Below are 26,450 nucleotides of genomic sequence, written 5' to 3'. Positions count from 1 at the left end.
AATGTTTTGCTTAAATCTTTCATTTTCAAGCTTTACGAGATGTTTTCCTACATTTGGTCCATGCCACAAATTATTATCTCAGGAGTTAGGGTTGGGAATTATGGTTTAAAATAAAATATATTTGAAGGCGAATTTCAAGGCTGTCCCCTTCCACTCTAGCTTTGAGATCACACACCGAAGGCCTCTTTCCAAGGGTCTGACAATGTTAATATTTCTAAAAGTATGTATCAGATTAAAAGTTGTTTAACATGAATAATGTCAGAAGAGGTGTGTTAACATTTAAAGTTGGATGGGGTTTCTGAGTGAATAGTTACTGAAGAACAGATGAAGATTTTTCAAGTCTGAAGAGTTTCTCCATTGACTCAATGTTAAAAATGTGACGAATTATGGATGTATCTCTGGAATTATGAAAGTATGAATGAGAAAAGTACATAAACCAGTCATTCCCGACGAGCTGAAGCGGTTTTGATGTTTGACGGAGTTTCTGCGATGTGGAATGTGGGAGAAGAAGAGGCGCAAATTAATCCCGGCGAATAATAAAGAATTTTGTGCGTCGAATAACAGGATTAGTTGGAATGACTGCATCAGAATAATTAGGGGTCAATATCTTTCAAGACCACTTACCAAGAATTCTGCCGAGATACTTTCAACGGCATCAGCTGCCCGACGCCGCTATTAAACACAAGTATGGGGCACGAGCAAAAAAATTAGGACTCAAGACCACAACCAGTAGGCAAAAACAGGTTTTAGTCAAGGCGTTTAATCCAAAAGCAAAATAATACAGGCAAAGATTAAAAAATGACAGACTGGAAGCAACGAAAAACAACGCAACTGATGTTGGTGGAAAAATAGTATGCAGCACAAAAAAAAAGAAACGCAAACTATAGCTTACTTTAGGAGTAGGGCTATCTTGGAGGCACTTAAGTGCTAGAAGACAAGACGAACTGGCACTGACGCAAGGCTAACAGCAAAGACTAAAATAACAGGAACAGGAGTATATGATTTAGGGACAGCGGAGGGCTCATTGGGCCAGGCGCACAGGTGATTAACAGGGAAGAAAACACCACCAGGTGAGGGAGTGAGCGAATCAGCCAGGGCCAGGGTATGACACGCGCGGGGAAAACATCACTGGGACCATGTTTTATTCGCCTTTTTCGACATGGATATAAGGGCTCTACTCGCCCTCCCTTCGGCAAATCGACCACATCTCACGCTGCTGCTGCTGCTTGCTTACAGGACGAAACATTAAACTGGACAGACGATAACAAGGGAACGTACAGCGACTGGAGTGAAGGGAATCAGATTCAGCACTGCGGATTGCTTTTGCATTTACGGATTGGAGTGTGTTTGAGGACAACACTTCAAGACACACCACACGGCACGGTCTATCTGCTACATTGGGAAATTGCATTGATGACGTTGGTACCGAGGTTTCAGTACGAACATTCCCTGATCAACAACCCTGGGATAAACGGCGAGGTGCGTGGCAAGCTGAAAAGTGAGGCAACTATCGTGCCAAACTGTGAGATTTTGGACGATTTACAGGAATTCTAGGTATGAACTCCGGAGAAGCTAATCAGCAGTGCAAAGAGATACAACACAAGTCTCACGGCAATTTCCTGTTATTAGTCACAAAATTAATCAATTGATTCGTTCACCAATATTCCCATTTTTTTTCGTGTCACACAGAACCAATTTTAAAAGTTATGAAATAATAACAAATTAAAGGAAAAAGAGATAACAAAACACAGATTTCCAGTATTCTGACACAGAACGATTTTAGAAAAGGCAATGATTATGTTATATTGGTAGTATGTTTCGTGCCTGCACCACAATAATAACAATATTAGATTAGAGGATAAAAAAATTTAAAAAATACAGATTTCAGTATTCTGAGGCTCTGGGCCCCATTTTTTTCCTATGCGGACGGCAAAAAAACTCTCGACATTATACTATTAAATAAAAGGATTATTTAGGATTAGGGTAAGTATTGGTAGAAAATTGTTTTTATGAACAACACGCTTTCCGGTCTTCAAGACCCGACTGGACAGAAAACTTGGTGCCAGCCGAAACATCTACCAATAAGAAATACATTGCTTTTTAAATCGTTCTGGTGTGACACGAAAAAAATTCGCTAAAATCGTGTTGGTGAAACACGAATCAATACAGTAGTTCAATTAATTTTGTGACTATACACGAAAATGCGTGAGACTGGGTTTTAGAGACAATTACAAAGACAACGGTGGAATCTGACTTCAAAGGCTGGAACATGTGGTCGGGACTAAGGTAACAATTTGACAGACTACAAAGAGCAGCGGGGGGTTGCCTGTGGGAGTGTCTGCATGCGTTTCTCTCCAGATGAGCTGAACTGTTTTTTTGCACGATTTGGAGCAGCCAGGTGTGGAGGCAACAGAAGGATCATGAGCCCTTCCCTTTATGTTTTAACAGGGCAGATGTGTGCAAATCCTTTAAAAGGGTTAACCCACACAAGGCTCCTGTGGACCTGATGGCATCCCTGGCCGTGTTCTCGAGGGCGTGTGCGTTCAGATGGCAGAGGTTTTCACAGACATCTTTCATCAGGGTCCCTGCTGCAAGTCTGTATCCACATGTTTTAAACACTCCATATCGTTCCTTGTCCCCAAAAAAGGACAAAAATCACCAGCCTCAACAAACTACCGCCAGTAGCACTCACCTCCATCATAAATGAAGCGCTTTTGAGCGGTTATCAAACCTTCTTCACTCCTCCCTCCGCTGAATCCTCTGGACTCCCTGCAGTTGCCTACAGGAGCAACAGGTCCACATACGACGCCATAGCCCTCACCATCCACCACTGCCCTCTCACACCTTGACCAGAGGAACACATATGTGAGAATGCTGTTCATTGATTACGTTCAGCCTTCAACACCATTATGCCCTCCAGGCTGGTCACAAGCTCAGAGACTCGGGCTCAAACAGCACCTCTCTGTTGACTGGATCCTGAACTTCCTGACGGGCAGACCCCAGGCAGTGCGGGTGGGAAACATTCACATCCTCCCACCCTGATCCTCAAACCACCGGAGCCCTCAAGCTGCATGCTCATCCTCTCTCTTACTCCCTATTCACACAAACTGGTTGCAGTGGCACAAACAGCTCCAACACCCATAGGTGAATTTGCTGACGAACAACCTTCATCGGCCAGGATCACCGGACGGCGACGAGGGACCTGACATCTTGGTGCAGGATAACCCTCCAACCTCATCTCAACGTCAGCAAAAACCAAGGAGCGATTGATCAGGAAGCAGCAGAGAGAGGGACACGCCCCCATCGCCATCAATGGGACTACGGTGAGAGAGAGTCAGCAGGCTCAGTTCCTCTGTGTCCACATCACTGAAGGGACCTGAGATGGGACTCTTCACACCCACACCACACCAAAAAGCTCGACAGCGGCTCTTCTTCCTCCGCAGGCTGAGGAGGTTCAACATGGACTCCAGGATACTCTGCACCTCTACAGGTGCACCATAGGAGAGTATCCTACGGGCTGCATCACGGCCTGGTAACGACTGCACCAACCTCAATTGTAAGGCTGTACAGAGGTGGTGAAAACTACACAGAACATCACCAGGACGGAGCTGCCATCATGGGGGGACCTTTACTGCCCAGCCGGCCTCAGGAATATAATCCCTCCGGATTATAAAAGACCTCCATCACTTCATCCAAAACTGTCTGTCTGCTGCGTCTGGCAGCGTATACCGCAGCATCCGGACTAAAACCACCAGATTCAGAGACAGTTTCATCCACAGGCAATAAGACTGTTAAACCCGAACAGTTGAAACAACATCCCTAATATTCATCTGGCTGCTACTTACCAAATTTATTTAAAAATTATTTATCTTTTACCCTATATCCATTTCCATAACTTGCATATACTCTTATTGCACTATTTCACTTTTTTAAAACAATTTTTCTTTTGTATTACTATTTACTTACACTATATTTTTTCTGTTTATCTGTGTTTTTGTTGCTCTGTTGGAGAAGCCTGTGACACAAGTTATTTCATCGGCATAACTACACTGTAGCTATGTTCGTATGATAAATAAAGAACCTTGAACTTGAAACCATTGTACTGTCTGAACCTCAGGAGGGGGAAGCAGGCGAACCATTTCCACGCTATGTACAGTAAGGATGGGACGCTGTTGACCTCAACTGATGGAGTGTTAGGGCGTTGGAAGGAGCACTTTGAGGAACTCCTGAACCCGACAACTCCGCCCTCTATGTTAGAGGCAGAGCTGGAGCATGACGGGGGATCGACACCAATCTCCCGGGGGGAGGTCAGTGAGGTTGTCAAACAACTTCACAGTGGCAAAGCCCCGGGGGTGGATGAGATCTTCCCAGAAATGCTGAAGGCTCTGGGTGTTGAGGGACTGTCATGGTTGACACGTCTCATCAACGTTGTGTGGAAGTCGGAAACAGTACCGAAGGAGTGGCAGACCGGGGTGGTGGTTCCCCTTTTCAAAATGGGGGATCAGAGGGTGTTTGCCAATTATAGAGGCATCACACTACTCAGCCTTCCCGGGAAAGTTTACTCTTAAGGTACTCGAAAGGAGGGTCAGGCCGATTGTCGAGCCTCAGATTGGAGGAGGAACAATGCGGATTCCGTCCTCGAAAGACGGATAGCTTTTTACTCTCGCAAGGATCCTGGAGGGGGCCTGGGAGTACGCTATCCAGTCTACATGTGTTTTGTAGATTTGGAGAAGGCGTATGACCGGGTTCCCAGGAGTCACTGTGGGAGGTGCTGCGGGAGTATGGGGTGAGGGGGTCTCTACTCAGGGCCATCCAATCTCTGTACTCCCAAAGCGTGAGCTGTGGCCGGGTCCTCGGCAGTAAGTCGGACCCATTTCCGGTGCGGGTTGGCCTCCGCCAGGGCTGCGCTTTGTCACCAATCCTGTTTGTAATATACATGGATAGGATTTCGAGGCATAGTCGGGGGGAGGGGGAACTGCAGTTCGGTGGACTAAGGATTGCACCACCGCTTTTTGCAGATGATGTGGTTCTGATGGCTTCATCGGTCTGCGACCTTCAGCACTCACTGGATCGGTTCGCAACCGAGTGTGAAGCGGCTGGGATGAGGATCAGCACCTCCAAATCTGAGGCCTAGGTTCTCAGCAGGAAACCGGTGGACTGTCCACTCCAAGTGGGGAATGAGTCCTTACCCCAAGTGAAGGAGTTCAAGTATCTCGGGGTCTTGTTCTCGAGTGAGGGAACAATGGAGCAAGAGATGGGCGGAGAATCGGAGCAGCGGGAGCGGTACTGCAGTCGCTTTACCGCACCGTTGTGATGAAAAGAGAGCTGAGCCAGAAGGCAAAGCTCTCTGTCTACCGGGCCATTTTCGTTCCTACCTTCACCTATGGTCATGAAGGATGGGTCATGACCGAAAGAACAAGATCGCGGATACAGGCGGCCGAGATGGGTATCTCCGCAGGGTGGCTGGTGTCTCCCTTAGGGATAAGGTGAGAAGTTCAGTCATCCGGGAGGGACTCGGAGTTGAACCGCTCCTCCTTTGCGTCAAAAGGAGCCAGTTGAGGTGGTTCGGGCACCTAGTAAGGATGCCACCTGGGCGCTTCCCTAGGGAGGTGTTCTAGGCACGTCCAGCTGGGAAGAGGCCGAGGGCTAGACCTAGGACCAGGTGGAGGGATTATATCTCTTCACTGGCCTGGGAGCGCCTTGGAATCCCCCAGTCAGAGCTGGTTGATGTGGCCAGGGAAAGGAAAGTTTGGGGCTCTCTACTGGAACTGCTACCTCCGCGACCCGAAGACGGATAAGCGGGAGAAGATGGATGGATGGATTTACCATTGTTGGACGACCACTCTGAATCCTGAGCTCAGTTTATCACTTTATGATAAATTACTGTGATATTTTCTATGGCATTTCTTTATGATCAACCATACAATTACTTTTTAAAAATATTTTTAAGGCATAACATGTTTTTATTATTTGATTAATTATATACTTCTATTTTATTTTACTGTACATTTATTTTAATAAACTATTATAGTATGACCTTTTATGAAATGTTTCAGTAGTGAGATGGCCGTACAGCATTTGGATGGTAAATGCTTTGAGCCCTGTTCCCTTTATTCTATGTTGTCCCTAGGCAAGATACTTAACCCCCATACTGTACATAATGACATATTAACTTTTTAAGATTACATTTTATGACTTACACTGCTATAGCTTTTAACAACATACTTTGATATTTAACGAGACTTACTTTATGACATACTGAACAATGACTTTGTACGCCCCTGGCCCTATTTGGCCAGATGTTCTCTTTCTGGCTAAATTAAAGATACTTTATAATGTGAAATCTGTCAACACAGACATAACAGAGATCACCAAATAAACAGAAAGTCATTTTCAGCATACACATGACAAAACACAAAACTCAGACTGCAGACAGATATCAAGCTTTCAGACGGTTTGAGTTTGAACAGTGTGTGGTTCTCCCCCCATGTTGGAAGCTGATAAGGCTCACAGGGCATACTGTATATGTGCTTGTTGCCAACAACATAATAAAGGCATCTATCTCTGTCTCCTCAAAGCTATGGTGTTTTACAAACCTTTGTTTGATCTACTGTACATGCAGTGGTTTTGAACTACATTTATTTTACTGACAAAAATCCCTTTGCAAAGACTAAAACCAATGTTTTCTGTGAATCCTGACGAAGAGTAATACTCTCTGGCAAATAACTTAATTGATCTCCCAAAACGTTTTAAACAGATAAATGAGCTAGGGTGTTTCTCAAACCGTTATCATGGGAACTGTAGTTTGAATCCCACATTGGCCATGCTGGTGGTGTAAAAAATATTTCTTATTCAACATTGTTTGAACGTATCACAGCGTATCAGCTTGTTCCAGCTTGAAGTGACCTATTTTAATGCAATACTTTTTAATTGGCTGCTTAATTTCATGAAATGGAAATACTCTACTTGTCCTTTTTGTTTTTTGAAACCTTGCACATCGGGAGAATATTGAAATAAAACATTAACTTTTAAATTGTTAGCAGTCTTTAAAGATTCACATCTTCGGGAGGAATACATTTGCTTGGTAGTGTTGCAAAAAGGATAGGAAAGTAGGAAAGCATACAGTTTTCATGGGATTTGTTGATAATAAGAAAAACATAGAATCACGCCTGCCTTATCTGTTGATGCCAGTGTGGTGAGTTTTATCAAAACACATCCTGTTTGTTTACACTGAAAAGTTATACATAATGTCCTCTACTTTGACCTGTGTAGCCCTGCTTGATCATGGCTCAGTGGATACACATGTCCCAGATGATCCAACGCCTGTCTGATGAAACGGTCAACAACCTCTATCCCCCCACCGCCTTTCCCATTGAAGTCAGACATTTTTTAGCTGAATGGATTGAGAGCCAAAGATGGTATGACACAAACACATGTGCACACACTTTATAAAGTAACATGAACATGCTTGCAGACGTACACAATATCTATGCGTATGCTTAATGTTTCTTTCTTAGTCTGTGGCCTTGTGTTTGTGGTTTGTGTGGATCTACATGCATTGGTGTGTGTGTGTGTGTGTGTGTGTGTGTGTGTGTGTGTGTGTGTGTGTGTGTGTGTGTGTGTGTGTGTGTGTGTGTGTGTGTGTGTGTGTGTGTGTGTGTGTGTGTGTGTGTGTGTGTGTGTGTTCTTCTCCCAGGGACGACTTTGCACTGGAAAAGGTGGAGCTGGAGAGCCAGGCTCAGACTCTATTGGACCAGACCATCAGCATGCTGCAATCCATTTCGCAGCAGAATGCCAACGTGGTGGACAAATTGAAGTTGATGCAGATCAGCAGGAACATGGTAGGGGAACAGAAACCCTCAATAACACAGTGTTAGTCTCCATGCTGTTTACAATCTAGATTGAATGCAGTTGTGGTCTACATTCTTCACATGTCTAATTCTGAGTAGATGCCAGTGGTTGCAGCAGATTTGTGTCGCTCATATGGCTGAAACCACGAAGATGGTGTCATATGTAGGGGAATATTGTGTTTGTTGGGTAGAAATCGTTACAGATGCCCACAACATTCTTTAAGTACTTCTTGTAAACATAAAAACCCACATACTGCACACTATACTGACAAGATAGCTAAGGGGAAAAAAAGGTTTTGTCAGTGACATTACCTGAATACTAGTACCCACACAGTGGTATTTTGGATTGTTTTTAAGGATTTGTAATATGCTTGCTTTACAGACCATGCTTAATCAGCAGCCTCTACGATTTGCAGTAATGGTCAAAGAAATCCTGACGAAGGAGAGGGCTCTGCTCGGCACGGTAAGATCTTTCAAATAAGAAATACGTTCTGTGTTTAGTTTAACTACAGCCCTCTTCTTAGTGTGTGAAAGGCAAACTACTACAAACTATTTTACAGCCTTCTTTCAAGACATTTTCAAGGGAAATGTGTGCATTTTAGTATGCAAGTAACAGTCACCAGTTGGAAATGTCTCTTTAGTGTTTATTGTTCTGCTCTGAGATTCGTGAAAATAACGATTAATCTGTTTTTGAAATCAAATCCACTTTTAATTTAATATAACTAGTGGAAGCATCATTTTGTTAAATCGTTCTGATCCCACAAACAATACTGTAAGTGTATTAAGTGCACTTCTATGTTTCTAGCTTCCTCAGACGCCCAGCAGTACTCCACAGTACCAACAGCACCAGAATAGAGAGAACTCGTTTCCCAGCATGCAGGATGTAGACCACCTGGTTCTAAAGGTGCTGGAGGTCCAGGACATTCGGCAGAAGATGCACCAGCTGCAAGAAGAGCTCAACTGGGAAAGGCAGAACTTTGAGGGTTTACAAGGTGAGAGACACAAACACTGAACACAGAGATTCTCTTTAGTAACGCCCTTCTTCATCTTCGCGTAATGCATGGTTGCATTTATTTGTTTGTCTGCTTTTTAATTTGTGTTTGTTTGGACTCAACATATGATGTTATTGATTGTTTGCACAGGGCCGATCCAACAAAACGGAATGGATCCCAAGAATTCAGAAATCCAGAAACTCCAGAATCACATCCAACAGCTGGAGTACAACGTGAAAGCACTGGCCACGGTGAGCTTGGAAATGGCTTCAGACTTCTTCTTAGGGATATTGCTTGATTATTATTACAGTCTGAGGCTACTTATCTTTCTAAAATAGATTCATTGATGTCTTTTATCTATTTTATGAAAGAATACTGATTATACTGAGGTGTCAAATGTGTGTATATTCTGACCAGTACAGTATAATATTTGCAGATTTACTTTGTGTTTGTTTTCAAATTTACATTTGGAGATTTTAAAAGGTTCAGTTTCATACGTTTATTAGAATATAAATGTAACAGTTGATGCATAAATGCAGTCTTGGATAGGTGTATTTGCTATGTCTGTGTTTGTATGCATGATGTGTTTTGATGACATAGACATGAATCAATGTGTTTGCCCACGTGCGAAAGTGTAATGTGTTTGGATGTGGGTTGTTGTAGAAGCGTTTCCAGCTGCTGAAGGAGTGTGTGGACATTTTGGATCAATGTCAGACCCGACTGATCAGCAGGCTGAAGGCATGGCGGTGGGAACAGCACAAGGCAACCATCGGACATCCCTTTGACGAGAACCTCCACCCTCTGCAGACCTGGTGAGGCTCACCCCACTGGGAAAATACCAACCAGTTTGATGATTTTTGGTTTTACGCTTTAAAACATCATATCCTTTGGCAAACACATCATGTGGGAAATACTGTAGGTTGTGACAATCATATGAGTTTACGTTTTTTGTGTTTGTTCTTTCTTTATTGCTCCCTGACTATCTTTTAACTTTTTATCTGTTAGGTGTGAGCAGCTGCTTGGCGTGAATGGGAAGCTGAGACAGGAGTTAATGCTGATAGGGGAACCAATCCCAGAGCTCCAGGAGAGGCTGGGGAAACTTCTGCAGGTTCTGATCCAAAGGTAGCTCAGTCACATGGCTTTCTTTTTTTATATATTTGTATTTCCTTTTACATTGGAGAACTATGAAGAAAGTACATTTACTTATCTTAAAATGTTCCCTTGCTTTTTACTCTACTTTTAACACTTGTTTCCAAACAGGAAGCATTTTTCCTCACTCCTTTAACTGATTTCTCTTTCAGCTCTCTCATGGTGGAAAAGCAGCCGCCTCAGGTCATTAAGACCCAGTCAAAGTTTTGTACAACAGTGCGATATTTGCTGGGGGAAAAAGTTGCTTCTGGGAAGCCTGTTGTGCTGAAGGCGCAGATCATGAATGAAATGCAGGCCAGGAATCTGGGCAGTGTACCCGGGTGAGTCAAAATGTACACAACATGGAAGACTGCACACTGCAAACAGATCTTCTATACCTCTGCTATCTTTAACAAATATTTGATTTATATATATATATGATATCATTTCAGAATGGGTTCTATTAATGAATGGACATTGACACTCTTTGTTTTGTTACCTGCAGCGATAATGTTGGGGAACTGATCAACAATACAGCCATCCTGGAACACAACGCAGTCAGCAAGAGCACGTGTGCCACCTTCAGGAACATGGTATTATTCAATCCTTATTTCTCAGCCTAGATTAGATGATTGTTTATTTGTCAGGAAATTCAAACCCTCATTTTGCTTCAACAGTCCATCAAGAAGATCAAGAGGGCCGACAGAAGGGGATCGGAGTCTGTGACAGAGGAGAAATTTGCTCTCCTTTTCTCGGCAGAGATCACCATCACAGGCTGTGACACTCCCTACAGGATACAGGTTTGACATATCAATTGTTCTGTCGGTTTTAAACTGTTCTATATGTCCTGTTGCTCTTCGAAAGTATGGGATTTGGGCCTTTAGATAATCATGCTTTTTCCTGTTTGAAATTCCATTTAACATTTGGCATCCAATTTTCTGGCATATCATTTGTCAGCAGACACACATTAAAGCAGTGATACAATGAGCTGACAAAAATAATGTCATAAAACTAACAACTGGCATTGATTTTAGATGATCTCACTGCCGGTGGTAGTCATTGTCCATGGTAGTCAAGACAACAACGCTCTGGCCACCATCATATGGGACTGTGCTTTTTCCGAATCAGTAAGTATCAAATGTGTAATTTATTTGTATTGCTTTTATGTCCCTTCACTTTATTCTCGGTTATTTAGTCCCTGACATCAATGTAAATGAATATGAGTGTTCTTGCCTTGTCAGCCTCTTTTTTATTGTCATCAGGACAGAGTGCCGTTCATGGTGCCGGAGCGCGTGCCCTGGAGGATGATGTACAGCACTCTCAACAGTAAATTCACCTCTGAGGTCCAGACCAACCACAATCTGGACCATTACAACCAGCACTTCTTGGCCCAGAAGATATTTGACAAGCCAGATTTTGCCGAAGACTTCAGCAACATTTTGGTTTCCTGGGGCCAGTTCAATAAGGTAAACGCAGGTGTATGTCCTCTTGCACAGACATACAGGCTCACACACACTGACATCTCATGATGCAGTTTCAATCTCACAGGAGGTGCTCCCGGGCCGAACATTCACCTTCTGGCAGTGGTTTGAAGGAGTGATGGACCTGAGCAAGAAGCACCTAAAGACCTACTGGAGCGAAGGGTGATGACACCTCCCTTGCTGTTTAGATATTTAGATATTAGATAGTATCAACCTGCTACAGTCTGTTAATATTTACAAGTGTGTGTTCCACTAGGCTTATATTTGGCTTCATTGGGAAGCAGCATCTACACCTGATTCTCAAAGACAGGCCCAACGGGACCTTCTTGCTTCGCTTTAGTGACTCTGAGATCGGAGGCATCACTATTGCATATGTGTCTGCTACTGAGAGTAAGTTTCTGTTTGGGCTGTCATTATGCTACGGTGCACACTGTAAATAAAGTGTTGGCATACATACAGTATATCCTTTATATATTTTATTTTAGTATTTGATTCTTTCAAACCCTCCCTTATTTTGTGGTCGGCCCTCCGGAACTCTCCTAAATCCTGGATCAAAACAGATCGGACATTGATTTTAGACTCTTACCATACATTTGGACCTAATTTCTTCTAGATGGGGGACAGAAAATCCAGAACATCCAGCCCTTCACCAAGAGAGATCTTGATATCCGTAACCTTGGTGACCGCATCCGGGACATCAACGACATAACATACTTGTATCCTGCATTTCCTAAAGATGAAGTATTCAAAAGATTCTACTCAGGTAATGGTCTTCATGCACACATCAGGTGTTTATTCTTCAGCTTAAGTGAGAGGTATAACTGATTGTTTTTTCCTGCTAACAGAGCCTCGAGCCTCACCCCCCGGGGGCTACATCCCTGTGTCTCTCCAGACTAGAGTTGGCACGTAAGGGACTATTTTATAAGTTAACCATATCATTTGATGCACTTAGAGTAAAATGGCTGTAAGGTCACTTGTTTGTGTGTGCAGAGAGGGCAGAGAGGGCAGCTCAGCCATCCCCCTGACTCCCAGTATGACCCCCATCGCTGTAAGCCCAGCAAGTAATATCTACCCTGTGTAAGTGGCACTTCTCTTTTCTTTCTCTCTTTCAATGTATTTACATATTACCGACTAACTTCCTCTCATTCATATTCCCTGGTTTTAAATTATTTTCATTTTAAGGAGTTTTAGGAGTTGATGTCTTCAATTTAAATATTTTAGTGATGTCTGTGAATGTTATGTTGCAAGAGTAGGTGGTAAACTTGCTTCTTTATGTAATTTGTTCTTGTGCTTGTGTTTTGGTCATTTGTCTCATTATGTACTTATCTTACATATTAGTTATGCAACACCATCTACCATAAAGTCTCATGGAAAAGAAAATACTGTGCAAATACTAGTCCTTTGATTAAGTGACTGAAGGAACCTTTTCCAATTGGCCATAGTTAGCGTACTGTTAATGATAACAGTTATTATTGATTGTTAAAAGCACTTTTTTTAACCTATTTTTTTCAGGAATCAGTTCCAGCAGCCTTTAGGCCAGCAGGAGCAAGACATGGAGGGTGGACCTAGTGGGGAGTTCTCTGGCTTCAATGAGTAAGTAGGTTTTAATGTTTCCGTCTATGCATACAATCTATTTCTATGTTGCTTTTACAGTGTTTAATGGTCATAATGTGTGTATTTCTGTCTTCTAGTCAGGCATCTGCCAATATGGAAATAGATTTCGAAAGTCTTTTAGAGAATCTGCCGGAATGAGGATTTCCCATCAAAAGTGTTTTTGGAGTGCAAAGCAGACATTAGGAAGAGACCAGAGCCAAAGTCGTCTGTCTCATCTTCAAATGAAAAAAAGGGCCTTCTGACTTTCTTCCTCCCTATCATCCTCCAGATAAATCCAACTTTTGAGTAAAAATGTATGAGATATCTCTGTAATAGAACTTGTTGAGCTGATGCTACGTGACAGCAGGAAATCCTTGTATGGACAAAGTCAAATGGAGAACTAAGGAACAGAAAGAATCGTTGCTGTCCGCTGGCTCTTCTTTTTGTACACCTATACATTGGTGGTTTTGGGATGTTGTTGATTGCATCAGTGGACATCAGTATGTGTGTTTTTAGCCATGATGAGGCAAGTATTTCCCTCTTGTATATAACCTTTCCTACGCCTCAGATCAAGAATGCTATAATGTTATACACCCCTCCTACAGTATGCATGGTAAGGACTTCCTAACTTAGACAATGTTATTAAGCCTAACGTGTTTTATGATATAGTAAAGATAAGTTACATTAAAGGGACAATAAGCTTTTCCATAACCATGCACTGTGAAACTATACAACATTGATGGACACTTACAATTCACTTATAAATAGCAGAAGTGGCAGTGTTGCTGGTGGTGGGTGATGTTTATATTATATCTGCCTTCTTAAATACTCTATAATGTCTATTTTTTTGTCACATGTGTTGTTCGTCACTCTCAGCCAATAATGCATGACCTTATGTGCAAACAAATGATTGGTATCTGTCTACAGTCTTTGGAGTGATACAAATCATAAATAAATGACCAGTGTATGTCCAGACCTTTATTCCTATGCAAATTCTTGAATTAGATGTTATTTTATGTCTTACGTGACATTTGAATGTTTCTTGGTGTTGGAGAGTAAACACATGTTTGCTCATGGGATACAGAATAAAGTGATTAGCATTGCAGTTAATATGATGCATTGCAGGGTGAAGAACAATATTAGTCTGAAAGAGGAAGCAGTTTCTTTACTTTGTGGGAGCTTTAAATCCTAATGTGTTCTCATATTAGCAGCCTTTATCCGCAGCAGAATGTACGTCAAATCCATCTTCCTCATAAACCAACTTTTGGATTTCAAAGTCAATGTTGTGCACGTGTTGCTATAATGATGTGTTTGAAGTACAGTGTTGCATGTTTGTTTTCCAGAGGAGAACCTTTTTATCTTTAGATTTACTTTTAGATGAATAGTTTTGGAGCTACTACTATAATCTATTTACATGTTTAATTGTGTGACCAATAAAGTATCAGTGTTTCTCAATAAAGAAACTTGTGAAATGTATTTGCAATAACTCAGTTATCTCCATTAAGCAAAACGTTACTGATATCACAGCTGTGTTGCACTTATTGATGCCCTGCTGATAGAGGAATATGTCCTAGAAGTGGTTTCAGGCTGATTCTTAACTTTAACTGCCCCGTACTATCACACAAATAGCCTTATCTTATTGGGAAATGTTTGAGTTAATAAAATGTGTTACTTTGTTAAGTTCTCAGAAGTAACAAATGTCAAATATGACGATTGTTGCCTACATCTAAGATTATATTTTCTTCATATATCATCTATTTAAAGCACATAGAAAATATGGTCAGTCTTAAATAAAAACAGACAAAGAAATGATTGGAAACATAAGAATTTTCTGATTTTTTTGACATATAAAAATGATAAATCAATGGCACTGTGATCGGGAAGGTGTGCCTGCTACCAAAAAGGCTGTCCATTCAGTGAAAGCATATTGGTGTATGACATAAACGGCATCACTTCCATAAGCCAAAGAGGAGACATTGCATTACTAGCATTGTATATTTCCTATCCATCCAGTTTCAACAATCATGAAATGATTTTAAAAAAGAAAGAAAACTTTACACTGTACATCACAAAGCTTTTCCATTAGAACAATAAATCTAATTTTAACATGTCACTAAAATGTAAATTCTAATCAACCACTGCCAGGGAAATCACACTGAAAAAAAAGGTTATGTAGAGGAAGCAGAAAGCAAATCAGCTTACATGTCTGGTTAAAATACTGCTCTGGGGAAATGTGTCAAAATGGTAACATATCTCAGTGACCCGTCCCCTTCCCTCCATCCCAGCAGTTAGATGTCCCCTCATTAGAGCAGAACAAGATGGCTGCCTTGTAAATAAAGGGAGGAGGTAGGGTGAATGAAGGAGGGATGGAAGAGAGAGGGGATGCCAGGCCAATGTAGAGCTTCAACTTCCAAGTCAGTTCTCTTCAGTCGATTGTATGAAAATAAAGGAGTACAGTTATCACACTACAAAACACACTAATGATTTCATCATCTTGCGGTGACCTTCTCTCTTCACCCAGATATCAGAGAGGGGCTTGTCCAATAAAACGATCTCACTCCGTAAGAGCCACCAAGCTGAGCGTAGAAAAGAGAAGGCACCAGGTGTTTGCCAACACCAGCAACAAGCCACCACACCTCATGCAATCTTTCATTTCTAACCTCAAATTGATGTAACAAAGACCCTTTAGTTGTGTCAAACAACACAATTCAACTAGAACAAACGCGTGTTCCTCATGACAGCTTGTCAGATTTGCTTGTATTGTTTTTCCATGGCAGACACGCAAAAGTAAAAGCAAACCAACTATCACACACCTACTGTATACATGAATCTGTGATAAGCCCTGCTCTAAAAGCAGAAAAGAATCATTTAAAAATGTAACCCAAAACAAATATTCTTAAAGTTATCTAAAGTAGTACAAACCTGCAGATTTCCCAATATAAGGCAATGGGTAACACATTTGGTGGCAATTATACCAGTGTTTGTAATGTAACCTAGCTGAAGACTGAGCTCAGAAACGACCAGGTAGCGTTATGTTTTGTGGTAATTTTAATGTAAATATGTGTGCATGCTTCACTCGATGAAACACAATCTCCAAACTGAATAAATGTGGCTTTCAGAATTGACTCCAAGGCATGATTTATTTGTATCTGATATAAAAAGAGGATCTCTCTAAACATGTTGAAATGATGCAGTATCAGTATGGAAAAGGCTGCATTTTCCCCTAAAATATGTTGTCATGCTTAAAAGAAAAAATCATGATACAGACAAAGGGATTTGGCAATGAAAAGTGAAAAATAAAAATGATCAATTAAAACAAGCACACACACATACTCATGCACAGAGATATGCATGCACACCCACCTTCTGTCTCAAACAATCACACACGTAAAACTAAAACTAAAAGCCAAATAAATACTGGTAAAGTACAATACGTACATGTAATTTATCCAAAGTTCATTAAACAAAATGGAGAGATCACACCGGATCAAAATGGAAAAGCATGCAGAAGTCCACTGCTCTACTGTAGCTTCACTCCTAGCAGACTACAAAATAGTGAAAAAAAACAAAAAGAGAAAGAAAGGGAAAGAAAAATAGCGAGAGAGGCCCCTGTCCTGAGCAGTTATAGCCACCTGGTCAGCCAGGAGAGACTGGATCCCCACACCATAGGGCGCAGGGTGCTTCCTTCAGTGGCAAGTCTTCTTCTAACCCTCCATCTTTGTCTTGCAGTCCAAAGGGGAGGAGGAGGAGGAGGAGGAGGAGGAGGAGGAGGAGGAGGAGGAGGAGGAGGAGGAAAAGGAAGAGGAGGAAGGGTGGGTGGAGGTGAAATCAGGCGAGATTGTCAGGGCTTCGGGTTCCGCTTCACTGTAATTCAGTAGGTCCAGTTCTGGATGCAGAACAAGGATAACAAAGGTGTTTGGGATGCGTGTGAGCATGTGTGAAGGCGGGGAGGAGGTAAGTGCGTGGAAATGCTGAATGGGCTAAGGATGGACCGGGAACTGAGGGTGCAGATATTGGGGTAAGGGGTGAGGAGGTCAGAAAGCCAATCTTCTTCTCCAGGCTTATAGGGCCTGTGTCTTGAGCTCGATGGGATCCCCCCTGGTCTCCTGCTGGCCCTCAGCCTCTGGGGGCCGGATGCCCTTCAGTGTAGCGAGCCTTTCGGAGAGGTTGCGCACACGGGGGAAGAGGATGAAGTCGTACACCAGAGCACCCAAGGCAGCTCCAATCATAGGTCCAACCCAGTACACCTGCAATTAACAGCAAAGACAACATGTATTAGTGTTTTTGGAGATGTCACATTAAGTGTATACGTGTAAGATTTACAGATCATCTTACCCAGTGGTTAACAAAGTTCCTGACCATGACAGCAGGGGCGAAGGACCTTGCTGGGTTCATTCCTGCTCCAGTGTAGTACATCTAAGTGAAAGACAGCAAGAGTAGTTTAGAGTTAGGACTTCTTGTGTGAAAGGACACAACAGTCCCATTCTTGGATGAACTCAGTGAGTCTCCCTGTTGGTGCTTACCCCGAGAAGATGGCCCGTGAGCACAGAGAAGCCGATGGCCAGGGCAGCAGAGCCCAGGCGTCCATTGCGCCTCTCATCAGTCACAGAAAAGACGCACACAACAAGCTGCAGGGTGAGGAACACCTCCATCGTGGTGGCCATGCCCAGGCTGATTCCTGGCTGCAGCTGAAAGACCAGAGGAATAAAAGGTAACATTTATGTGTGCATTCATTAAAAATACTTATGTTCTTTGTTCAATCAGATACTATTACATTATTTTATACACATTGTGATTGGTCGACCTTGTATTACATTTTCAGGCAGAATTGGCAAATATGTTCTGTGTACAAGCAATACTTAAATTGTCATAAATAATTAATTATCTTAATATTTAAGTGTATGTGAAAAATTTGTTGTAAAGATTTGTAATACAGGAGTCAGAACCTATAATTAATGTGGTGTTACAGTGGCAGGTGATCGTACCGTGTTGAGGGCCAGGTTGCCCCTCATGTTGGTCGGGGTGACCCCGTAGAGCACGGCAGCACCGGCCAGTGCGCCGAGACACTGGGCCACGATGTAGAAGAAAGCGCGGAACAGCGACATCTGAGAGCCAATCAGGTAGGCAAAGGTAACAGCTGGGTTGATGTGTCCTCCACTGATGTGGCCGATGGACTGGATGAGGGTGGCAGCCGCCAGCCCAAAGCAAAAGGCAACATGAAGAACATTAAGGGGCCCCGTGGTCCAGCGGAGGGCTGCCCCCAGCCCAAAGAATACGAAGAACATGGTGCCATAGAACTCGGCAAATACAGCGCGCCAGAATGACATGGACCTGAACTCCCACATGGTGGCAAAGGTTCAAAAAGCGACCTTTAAGCAATGGAGGGATGAAAAGTCAGGAGAAAATCTACCTCGTCACCTAAAAGGAGAGGATCTCTCTCCAAAACAGTGACTGTGTTTGAAATCTATAAAAAACAGAGCAAATGAAAATAATTTGCTCTCAAACTGAAGCTGCCTTGCTAAAGCTAAATGCAACAACAAGTTAACTGCTCAACATGTAACTGTGAACAATCTGCTGTTTTGAATTCAGATTTCTGTCATAGAGAGCTCCTGAGTGAAGCAATGTGCCAGTCTCTGTGCATCTATGGGCCAACCCCGCTGGTTTTAGTAGAAGAACATAGACAGACAGACGTTAAGCATGTCCTGCAGACATTCAGCCTCTTTACCAGAGCAGGGTGAGCTCAGAGGCCTTTTTATAACAGCCCAGGGGCCAAAGCAGCCCCACCAGGGCCAGGGGAGGGGCATGCACACAATACTACAGATCAAAACAAAATCATTTAACCCTTCGTCTGCCTCAACGGGTCACAGGTTTAAAAGGAAATAGTCAACACTTGATAATGTCATTAATCTATAAAGATAAAGCTATAACATACTGCAGTTTAAGGGGTACTTCTGAAATTGAGAGGTCAGGTTGACGTTGTATGCGGGACGGGAGGACAGAGAAGAAAGCAAAATGTCAAATGCTTTGACTCATCTCATAATTTTTTCTTGGGCCTTTCAAATCCAATAGAGTACCATCGATGGTATTTTTGAATTGATTGATTTATGTCAGGATTAAAGGTCGGTGGTAGAAAACCCTTATTCATAACACCACTGAACACTAGCCCTGGACGGACCTTGAAACCTGAAAATATAAGAGCAGTGGGCATGTGCGTAACCTGCGAGCTGGTAGAAGTTGAGTGCAGAGGGAGTTTTGCTTAATTTCCACTACTTTTTTATATTTTTACAAGCACAGGATTGATGTCAAGGCCCAACTACTGATTTTCCATGGATTTTCTTTTTATTGTTTTCTCTGCAATGAACAGTTCACATTTACTCCAATAAAAACGGTGATCACCAAAGTACAAGCAAAGTGTTGTGCTCTCGATTGGTACAAATGAGGTCAGTGGCAGCAGAACTGATTAGGCACAGTTTTACTTTGTTTGTGTGTGTGCTGAACAGGTTCGGAAGCTCAGGTCGGATAAAGCACTGGAAAACCCACGTTTGGAGAGGAAGAAGGGAGAGCTGGCCTGGCATTGAGCTTCTGCACTGGAGCATCCTGCTGACCAGGGCCGGCCACAGCCCTCTGAAAGGAATATGCTGAGCTCACACTGCTTTTCTCCTTTCACGCATAGAGACAAAACGCTGGCAGCAACCGTTTCTGCTGGTTTCTATGGTCTGTTTGTCTTGCAATCACTATTGAATCGGTGTTGTGATTTAATGGTATCAGAAGACTATACAAATACTGTATATGATATATCCCAACAAAGATGAAGGTCAATTTGGAAGTTGTAATATAATGTGCTTTCTCAATTCACTCTCATGGCAGCCTGACGTTTGAAAGATTTCTCAAACAACATGGAAACAAAGTAAACAAAATGTACCACCATAATATTATAAGCACTTTATAGAGAAAGAAATAGCGTTTTTGATAATAGTGTTTATCCTGTTGTCCTTATTCTGACAGTTTATTGGTTTGCCAGTTGGTGCAGGTGCACCTCTATTGTGATGAGTATTATGTCCTTCTCATGACTCCCGCAGTCAGTGGTAAACCACCTTTTGTGGGTTTAATCCCACAGTTCAGTTTTACAGGGGAGGATGTTGAAAAGGGGCTTGCATTGTATTTTCCTGTTCCCTGGGTCCAGACTGCTGACTACACGATAACATAAAGCCCCTAAACATCTCACACTGAGGTAGAAGCTCTCGCCTCACAGTGGGGAAAACATGTATTGCAGAAAACACATAGTATTAACCAGACTTCAGAGGGGTCGATGTAAAAACGCTCAGCAAGTGATATTTATGTTCAACTCTTTAAATTGACAACAATAGTCCACAAATGAAGCATCTTCTCCACCACCTAGTTCTCCTGCTCATGAATAATGATGACCTTTACGGATGGATTAACTCTTAATACCAGATCCAAAAAGCATCCCCAAATTAAGAGGTGGCCTTTTCGCTTTCGAGGGAATTATCTTCTACCGATGCGATGTTTAGAAAAATTACAAAACAAAACACACGGACAATCCTAACCATAAAGGACATTCATGCTTCCCTTTCCCTACGTTTGGAAATACTCTGTGTAACACTAAAGAGAAGTGAGAGTGGCACTCCCAAGTCGTTACACACGGTTTCATGGCAATTTGTCTGAAGACTATTCATGTACAGTATTGCTCACATTGTCTTACGTATATTGAAGAAGCTGTTTGTAATTGTATACAATAAGTAATTCTCCCTTTTTATACTGGCTTCAACTGGAGTTACTCCAATACAAGAATGAGAGGCACAGTTGAATATTTCATTTGAAAGTGAATACAAGGTTTCAGCAGACCAAACAGTTAGACAGATGAAGTGGAAATATTAAGGCTTTGTGTTCAACAATCTGAAGCTGTTTATTAGAAATGTATACCAAAACTCCCAAGCCTAAAAGTAATACAAATGCACAGCACGTTTTCAATCAAACACACACGCCTCCAAAGCAAAGATCTAGTGTATCTGATAAACAAACATTCAGAACCTGTATTGTTTAAAGTAATTAGGGAAACCCTTGGTAGACTACATAGGATTTCTGCCCTCACCTCAGTATGCATATGGAAGAAAGTTAATATTGTATCAGCTACAATGTGCAATGTACTTACACTGGCATAGAAAACTCTTAGCTAAGATTTGATCATTTGCAAAAATGCACCACTCTACTATTATAATCTCAACACAAGCTTTTAGTTGCACCAACATCTGTGTTTTTTTTATATATTCTGAATATGTTTTCAAATGTAATTGTTAAATATTTGCAGATATTGGCATACATTAGTAAACCCATTTGAAGCGGAACTCCTGCTTCTTAAATTAACAAATAAAATAACTGCATTTTACAAATCAAACATTACAAGGGAGATTCCATCATTTAAAAAAATCTAGGTTTTGGAAAATAGGTATTTTTTCTTTGTCTTCATTACAAATCACAATTCACAGCCCCACGCTAATAAACAGAGAGAGAAAGTGTAAGACATCAGCAAATCCCATTACAGTCATTTAAGAACAATAACAATGTCATTTGAACAGAATTGTCCATGCAGAACAGAACAGCAAAGCACAGCACTGAATGTCACCATGGACTCCTGTGCATGTCAGAATCCAACCATCGCTACCTGGAGGGGCTTCACTTTGGAAACTGCGTTAAGAGAGGAGGTCCCTTCTCCAACATGGCTGCCAACTTATGTCTAGTCTCTCTCTCTTCAACAGACTTTAAACTTGCTTTGATAGCTACTGAGGTGGCGGCCATATTCTTCTACTCAAGGTCAGGCATTTCTGGAAAAGAGACAACATTTTGATCAGATTTGAATCTTAAACTCAACTATTTATGATTGTAGTATACAACAAACACAGAACAAAATTAAGTTATAACAGGAAGTACTTAAGAAATTAAATACAAATGATGACACCATGACAATATCACGTCTTATTTTTTGGATGGAGTTCGGGATATTCAAACTCACTAAACATACCAATTTCGGAATTCATGCAAAAGTCACCTCTTACGTAACTCCTAATAGAAGCCATGTTGATTGAATACAATTCATACTCCAGTAAGAACAGCAATCAAAATTAAAGCCTGTCGAAACTTAATAACATCCTACATTGGCTTTCATATCATTTCCCCCCCAAACATTTTATAGCCTACTTAACAGATACATGACAGTAATATTTGTTATCCGACCTATGGGATAAGTGACTACCGATTACAATTGAACAGATAGCTCTTTCAGAATAGTACTTACTTTCATCGTCGCTGTCTTCAGATTCATGCTGCAAAACAAAAACATTGAAAGACAATTTGTCATACACTGCAGATGGTACATTTCACTTTGCTAAAATGACTTTAAACAAAACATCTGTCGCTGTAATAGATATGAAGCATATAAAAAGTACTCTGTGTAATAACATACATACCTCTTCTGCACCATCTAAATCAGGTATATCATCTCCTCCCATTGTGTTCATCATCTAGAGAATTGCACAGGAGACAGAAATCATTATGTCACCACCACAGTAAATCTGGACGTACTCCCACTTTATTCACTGTGCACGTTCACTGTGGTTACCTCTGAGAATTTGTCAAAACTTGACAAGTCCACGTCTGATTCCTCCTCCCAGTCTTTCCAATTATTGAAGTCCACACTCAGCCAGTTGCACTAAGAGAAGATATATAAAGTACTGCAATGTTCATAACAGGTAATCATTTTTATTATCTCCTCCAAGGCAGTTTGTTTTTGATTATGTTTGTTTGTCAACAGGGTCACAAACTACTGGTTGTGTCTACATTGATCCGAATCAAGGTGCGGTTCCTCACATTTCTTTTCACAAAAAAAGTGTCTGGCAGATGTCTGTGCGCTCCAAGTAGCATTGTAGCCATTTATTTATTATGTTGATATTAAACAAGCTTTTAACTCAGTCCTATATTATTGTTAGAATGAAGAATTGCCATGCTTGAACTATTTTAACAGTGTTTAAACACCTTCTTAAACATCAAATTCAAGACGTTTAAAGGACATGTCAGGAGAACAGATTGAAAGATTGCATCAAAGTTGGATTCTAACACAGGCCAATGCAGTGAGGACGCTTCATGGGTCGCTGCCCCAACAGGTGAGCTACCGTATTGCCACAATTTTTTTTCTTTAGTTTTTCTAAAGAATGACAGTTACCTTTGACTTTTCTTTTGTAAGACGTGGCCATGATTTCCCAGCCTCCACTTTCCGTAAGCAACACAACACAGACCTGTCAGTGCGCCTGTATTTAGACTCCTGTGTGGAACAGACAGTTTGATGAAGGCTTTGAAAGAATCAGATATGTAGGGAACTGCAACTACGTCTACTGCTGACAAACTTACTTTGGGGTCAATCTCCCCGAACAGGTCCACTGAGTTCTGTTGTTTGATATTATCTGTTCCACTGACGCAGCTGTAAGGTGAAAAGAGTTCATGAGATTTCCTTTAAAAACACCAACAATTCTGATTGTCATCATGAATACACTACAGTACAGATCAAGGACGTGATTCCAAAAATCATCTTAAACCTCATAGGAATATTTTTGTACTTACTTGAATTCAAATTTGGACTTTTTAAAATGTATTTTTACATCTTTACTGTCCTCTACGCAGAAGTCTACAAACACAGATTCACGTCTGTCATACCACTTGGCTGCTGCAGGCTGCCTGAAGACAACGAGAAAAAAAGACGGAATAGTTGTCAATGATATAAACCAATATCACCCATGATTCTTCTAATCTGACATGGTAATCAATAAAACAGTTAAAGCGCGTAGTTTATTGAAAAAGTAGGTCGGTGTCGTATTTCACGGCCAGAGGGTGGCCCACATGTACATTTAAGATCACGTTGACGAAAGCGACACTCTTTCATTCCAGATTAGCATAAGAGTCTCTGTAGTCCTATGCACCACTTCACTTTACATTAATGACTGCTTCCTATAAAACAAACTAAATGATATTCCCTTCAATCAAAAATGGCGTTATGGTTTATTATTAAAACCAGTGAGGACATCATTTGATTCGAAGAAGGCAGCGTGTGTTAAACGTTTCGCTGACAGGTGTTTTTAAAGCGGTGTTAGCTTAAATTAGCTCAAGTAAAGTCTTCAGAGATAATCGTGACACCACGCTTTTCCAGAGCTAACATTCACATTTCCTTGGTTGGCATTAGCCTGCTAGCTTACGGTTTGGCTTTAAGCGCATTAAGACAAACTTAACTAGAGGTTTATATATTCTGGAACACAATGATGCCACCTAACACAAGGCTTGATAAAGTTAGCTGTCGTTGGATTTAACGATGTCTTGACAGTCATCTAGTAGCCCGGCTGAGGCTAACTCGTGTTATTAGCTGTTAGCTTTAATAATAGCTGATTACCAAGACTGTTAAGCTACTTAGCAACACCGTTGACGACTAAATATTAAGCCCAAGACTTACATCTCCACTGTTTTTAGCAATGTATCTTCCTCGTCGGACCGCAGTATATATTATAATGTAACCTAGCTGTGGAGCCACGTAAAATTATAAATGAAACCGAAACAGTTAACTCTAACGTTCAAACCGCAGTTTGAGTCTCGCGTGATTTGCTTACTGCTGGTGACACGTCGCCGACTGTCCACGGTACGGGCGCGTGCACGGGGCTTCAGACCGAAGCCGTTTGAGACGGTTCTAGAACGGGAGAGCTCCACTGCCACAACCAGAAGATGACTACTACGGTCTAACACAAATTATCCACATAGCTGTGTAACGGGTGCAAGCAATTTCAGGCCACGAATCATTCGACCTTCGTTGACTAGACTAAGGGGGAGTATTAAGATCCTTTAAATAAGTCCCTGCATTGAAAAGTGTACTACCAAATGCACTCATCAAGTAAAATCAGGCCTTAGGCAGAGGAGGAAGAAGTACTCTTGGGGTTCCCAAAGTGGGGGGTCGCGAGACTCCGAGTGGGGCTCGCGAGATGATTACAAAATAAAAATGGAAAATAAAATAATAAAAAAATTATAAATTAATTTTTTTATATATTTAAAAAAATATATATTATTAATAATAACGTTTGCATAGACATTTACAGGGGCGGACTAGCCATCTATATAATTTCCCCGCAACGAGGCTCTGTTTCTTCAAACTTTACAAACAAATTAATTAAGTTTGAGGAACCACTAGTACAGTGGTTCTCAAGCTGGTTAAGGACCTCGGGCCCACTTTTTCTTTTTGAACCACTCATCTATTCAACAAAAAAGTGTGCTGTAATATATTATACGCACTTTCAGCAGAACAGACAATATTAATTTAAATTGAAGTACAGTGGCATATATCCTTCACAGAACTAAAGTATGCTTTTAAAAAAAGGTACACAAGCTGAAAAAGGGGGGTCTGGGGGATTCTCCCCCACGAAGATTTTTAGAAATACTACATATAAAACTACGCCACTCTGGAAAGAAAAGAAAATACACTATTAGGCCTACTACCGACATATTAATAATATTTTATGCCATTGTTTGTTTTTCACTTTGTTCTGACTGGAACTTGCTGCTCCACACAGAGATAAGAGCCAAAAAGGAGGGGGATAGTCTTGTGTGGAATTTACTTCTAATTGTGGATAAAGGGTAGATAGCTCCCATTGTTCTGTGACCTGTCAATCATCAAACCGGGGGCATATTTCATTATGTGTTCATTTTATCTGAAGTTGTACCCATGCATGTTATAAAGAGCAGATTAGAAACGTACCAGAGTGTAGTAATACTCTGTTGTTACAAGCACAAGTCTCTGCATTGCAAATATTGCTAAAGTAAAAAGTACAACAGTGTGTAGCATCAACATACAGGTGATACTAGAAGAGTACCAAAGTAAAAGTACTCATTTTGTATATTTGCCCATTTCGAACGCAATATTATCGAAATGTATGATTATCAATTAGTGTGCTGTTATCGAAAGTGGTAAGGCGCTGTGTGGGAATTGGTGCAGGCGTTGGTGAATGTAACTCCAGGTGTACAGTAACTAAAGTCTTATTCTAGAAGTGTGTGGTCTAATTGTCCCCAGCCTTAATATCCAAATCTGCGAAGTAAACTAGAGCTATTAATTAATGTATGGAGTTAACAGTACACAGTATTTACCTTCCTGGAATTGTAGTGGGGTAGGAAGAACAAAGTTATAGCCAACAAGAATTGAAATACTCAAGTAAAACCAAGTCACTCAAAATGTTTATCTTAAAGTACATACTTGAGTAAATGTAGTTACTTTACACCACTGCATTAGGCTTTTTGTAAAGGCATTACTACACGTCTACTTGTCGACAAGGGGGGCTTGCTTCTCATAATTTTTAACTAGCTAT

General features: G+C 41.4%; 3 protein-coding genes across 5 annotated transcripts in view; 1 reads left to right on the top strand and 2 right to left on the bottom strand.

The window, feature by feature from the left end:
- stat6 (signal transducer and activator of transcription 6, interleukin-4 induced) overlaps positions 1-14,520 on the top strand; it is a 22,341-nt gene extending 7,821 nt beyond the window's left edge. For both annotated transcript variants that reach the window (XM_010797025.1, XM_010797026.1), the window contains exons 2-20: positions 7,273-7,418; positions 7,697-7,841; positions 8,233-8,313; positions 8,656-8,842; positions 8,993-9,093; positions 9,506-9,654; positions 9,848-9,964; positions 10,144-10,311; positions 10,476-10,563; positions 10,648-10,770; positions 11,005-11,097; positions 11,233-11,436; positions 11,519-11,613; positions 11,708-11,841; positions 12,065-12,214; positions 12,297-12,357; positions 12,442-12,528; positions 12,964-13,044; positions 13,143-14,520. In XM_010797025.1, coding sequence (XP_010795327.1) covers positions 7,285-7,418; positions 7,697-7,841; positions 8,233-8,313; positions 8,656-8,842; positions 8,993-9,093; positions 9,506-9,654; positions 9,848-9,964; positions 10,144-10,311; positions 10,476-10,563; positions 10,648-10,770; positions 11,005-11,097; positions 11,233-11,436; positions 11,519-11,613; positions 11,708-11,841; positions 12,065-12,214; positions 12,297-12,357; positions 12,442-12,528; positions 12,964-13,044; positions 13,143-13,203 — 2,259 coding nt within the window. In that variant the 5' untranslated portion in view covers positions 7,273-7,284 and the 3' untranslated portion in view covers positions 13,204-14,520. The remainder of the gene's footprint in view (positions 1-7,272; positions 7,419-7,696; positions 7,842-8,232; positions 8,314-8,655; positions 8,843-8,992; positions 9,094-9,505; positions 9,655-9,847; positions 9,965-10,143; positions 10,312-10,475; positions 10,564-10,647; positions 10,771-11,004; positions 11,098-11,232; positions 11,437-11,518; positions 11,614-11,707; positions 11,842-12,064; positions 12,215-12,296; positions 12,358-12,441; positions 12,529-12,963; positions 13,045-13,142) is intronic.
- Positions 14,521-17,085: 2,565 nt separating this feature from the next.
- On the bottom strand, positions 17,086-18,389 carry mipa (major intrinsic protein of lens fiber a). The gene is made up of 4 exons (XM_010797024.1): positions 18,030-18,389; positions 17,568-17,732; positions 17,380-17,460; positions 17,086-17,291 (listed from the first exon to the last, which is right to left on the bottom strand). The coding sequence occupies exons 1-4, from the start codon at positions 18,387-18,389 to the stop codon at positions 17,106-17,108; spliced, it is 792 nt and encodes a 263-aa protein (XP_010795326.1). The 3' UTR covers positions 17,086-17,105.
- Positions 18,390-20,955: 2,566 nt separating this feature from the next.
- ptges3a (prostaglandin E synthase 3a (cytosolic)) lies at positions 20,956-24,799 on the bottom strand. 2 transcript variants are annotated; one of them, XR_800740.1, is made up of 8 exons: positions 24,711-24,799; positions 23,677-23,790; positions 23,467-23,536; positions 23,282-23,380; positions 22,682-22,771; positions 22,530-22,583; positions 22,358-22,385; positions 20,956-21,887 (listed from the first exon to the last, which is right to left on the bottom strand). XR_800740.1 is itself a non-coding variant. In XM_010797023.1 (8 exons), coding segments are annotated over exons 1-8 (477 nt in total). In that variant the 5' UTR covers positions 24,559-24,687; the 3' UTR covers positions 20,956-21,867. The 2 variants fall into 2 exon arrangements, 1 of the variants encoding a protein (XP_010795325.1); XM_010797023.1 differs by lacking the exon at positions 24,711-24,799 and adding an exon at positions 24,557-24,687.
- Between the last annotated feature and the right edge of the window lie 1,651 nt (positions 24,800-26,450).

Source organism: Notothenia coriiceps, unplaced genomic scaffold (genome assembly GCF_000735185.1).
Source record: "Notothenia coriiceps isolate Sejong01 unplaced genomic scaffold, NC01 NC01_scaffold00037435, whole genome shotgun sequence".
Lineage (NCBI taxonomy): Eukaryota > Metazoa > Chordata > Actinopteri > Perciformes > Nototheniidae > Notothenia > Notothenia coriiceps.
The sequence above is the reverse complement of the archived record's forward strand: the minus strand, read 5'-3'. Positions and strand labels throughout refer to the sequence as shown.

Bases quoted from the DNA above. Each gene is read 5' to 3' on its own strand.
- mipa (XM_010797024.1), bottom strand. From the start codon at position 18,389: ATGTGGGAGTTCAGGTCCATGTCATTCTGGCGCGCTGTATTTGCCGAG. The intron at 17,733-18,029 runs GTACGATCACCT...CTGGTCTTTCAG, and splicing joins GCAACCTGGCCCTCAACACG to CTGCAGCCAGGAATCAGCCT. The intron at 17,461-17,567 runs GTAAGCACCAAC...TCTTTCACTTAG, and splicing joins TCACGGGCCATCTTCTCGGG to ATGTACTACACTGGAGCAGG.
- ptges3a (XM_010797023.1), bottom strand. The intron at 22,584-22,681 runs GTAACCACAGTG...GCAATTCTCTAG, and splicing joins GTTTTGACAAATTCTCAGAG to ATGATGAACACAATGGGAGG. The intron at 22,386-22,529 runs GTATGTATGTTA...TTTGTTTTGCAG, and splicing joins ATTTAGATGGTGCAGAAGAG to CATGAATCTGAAGACAGCGA.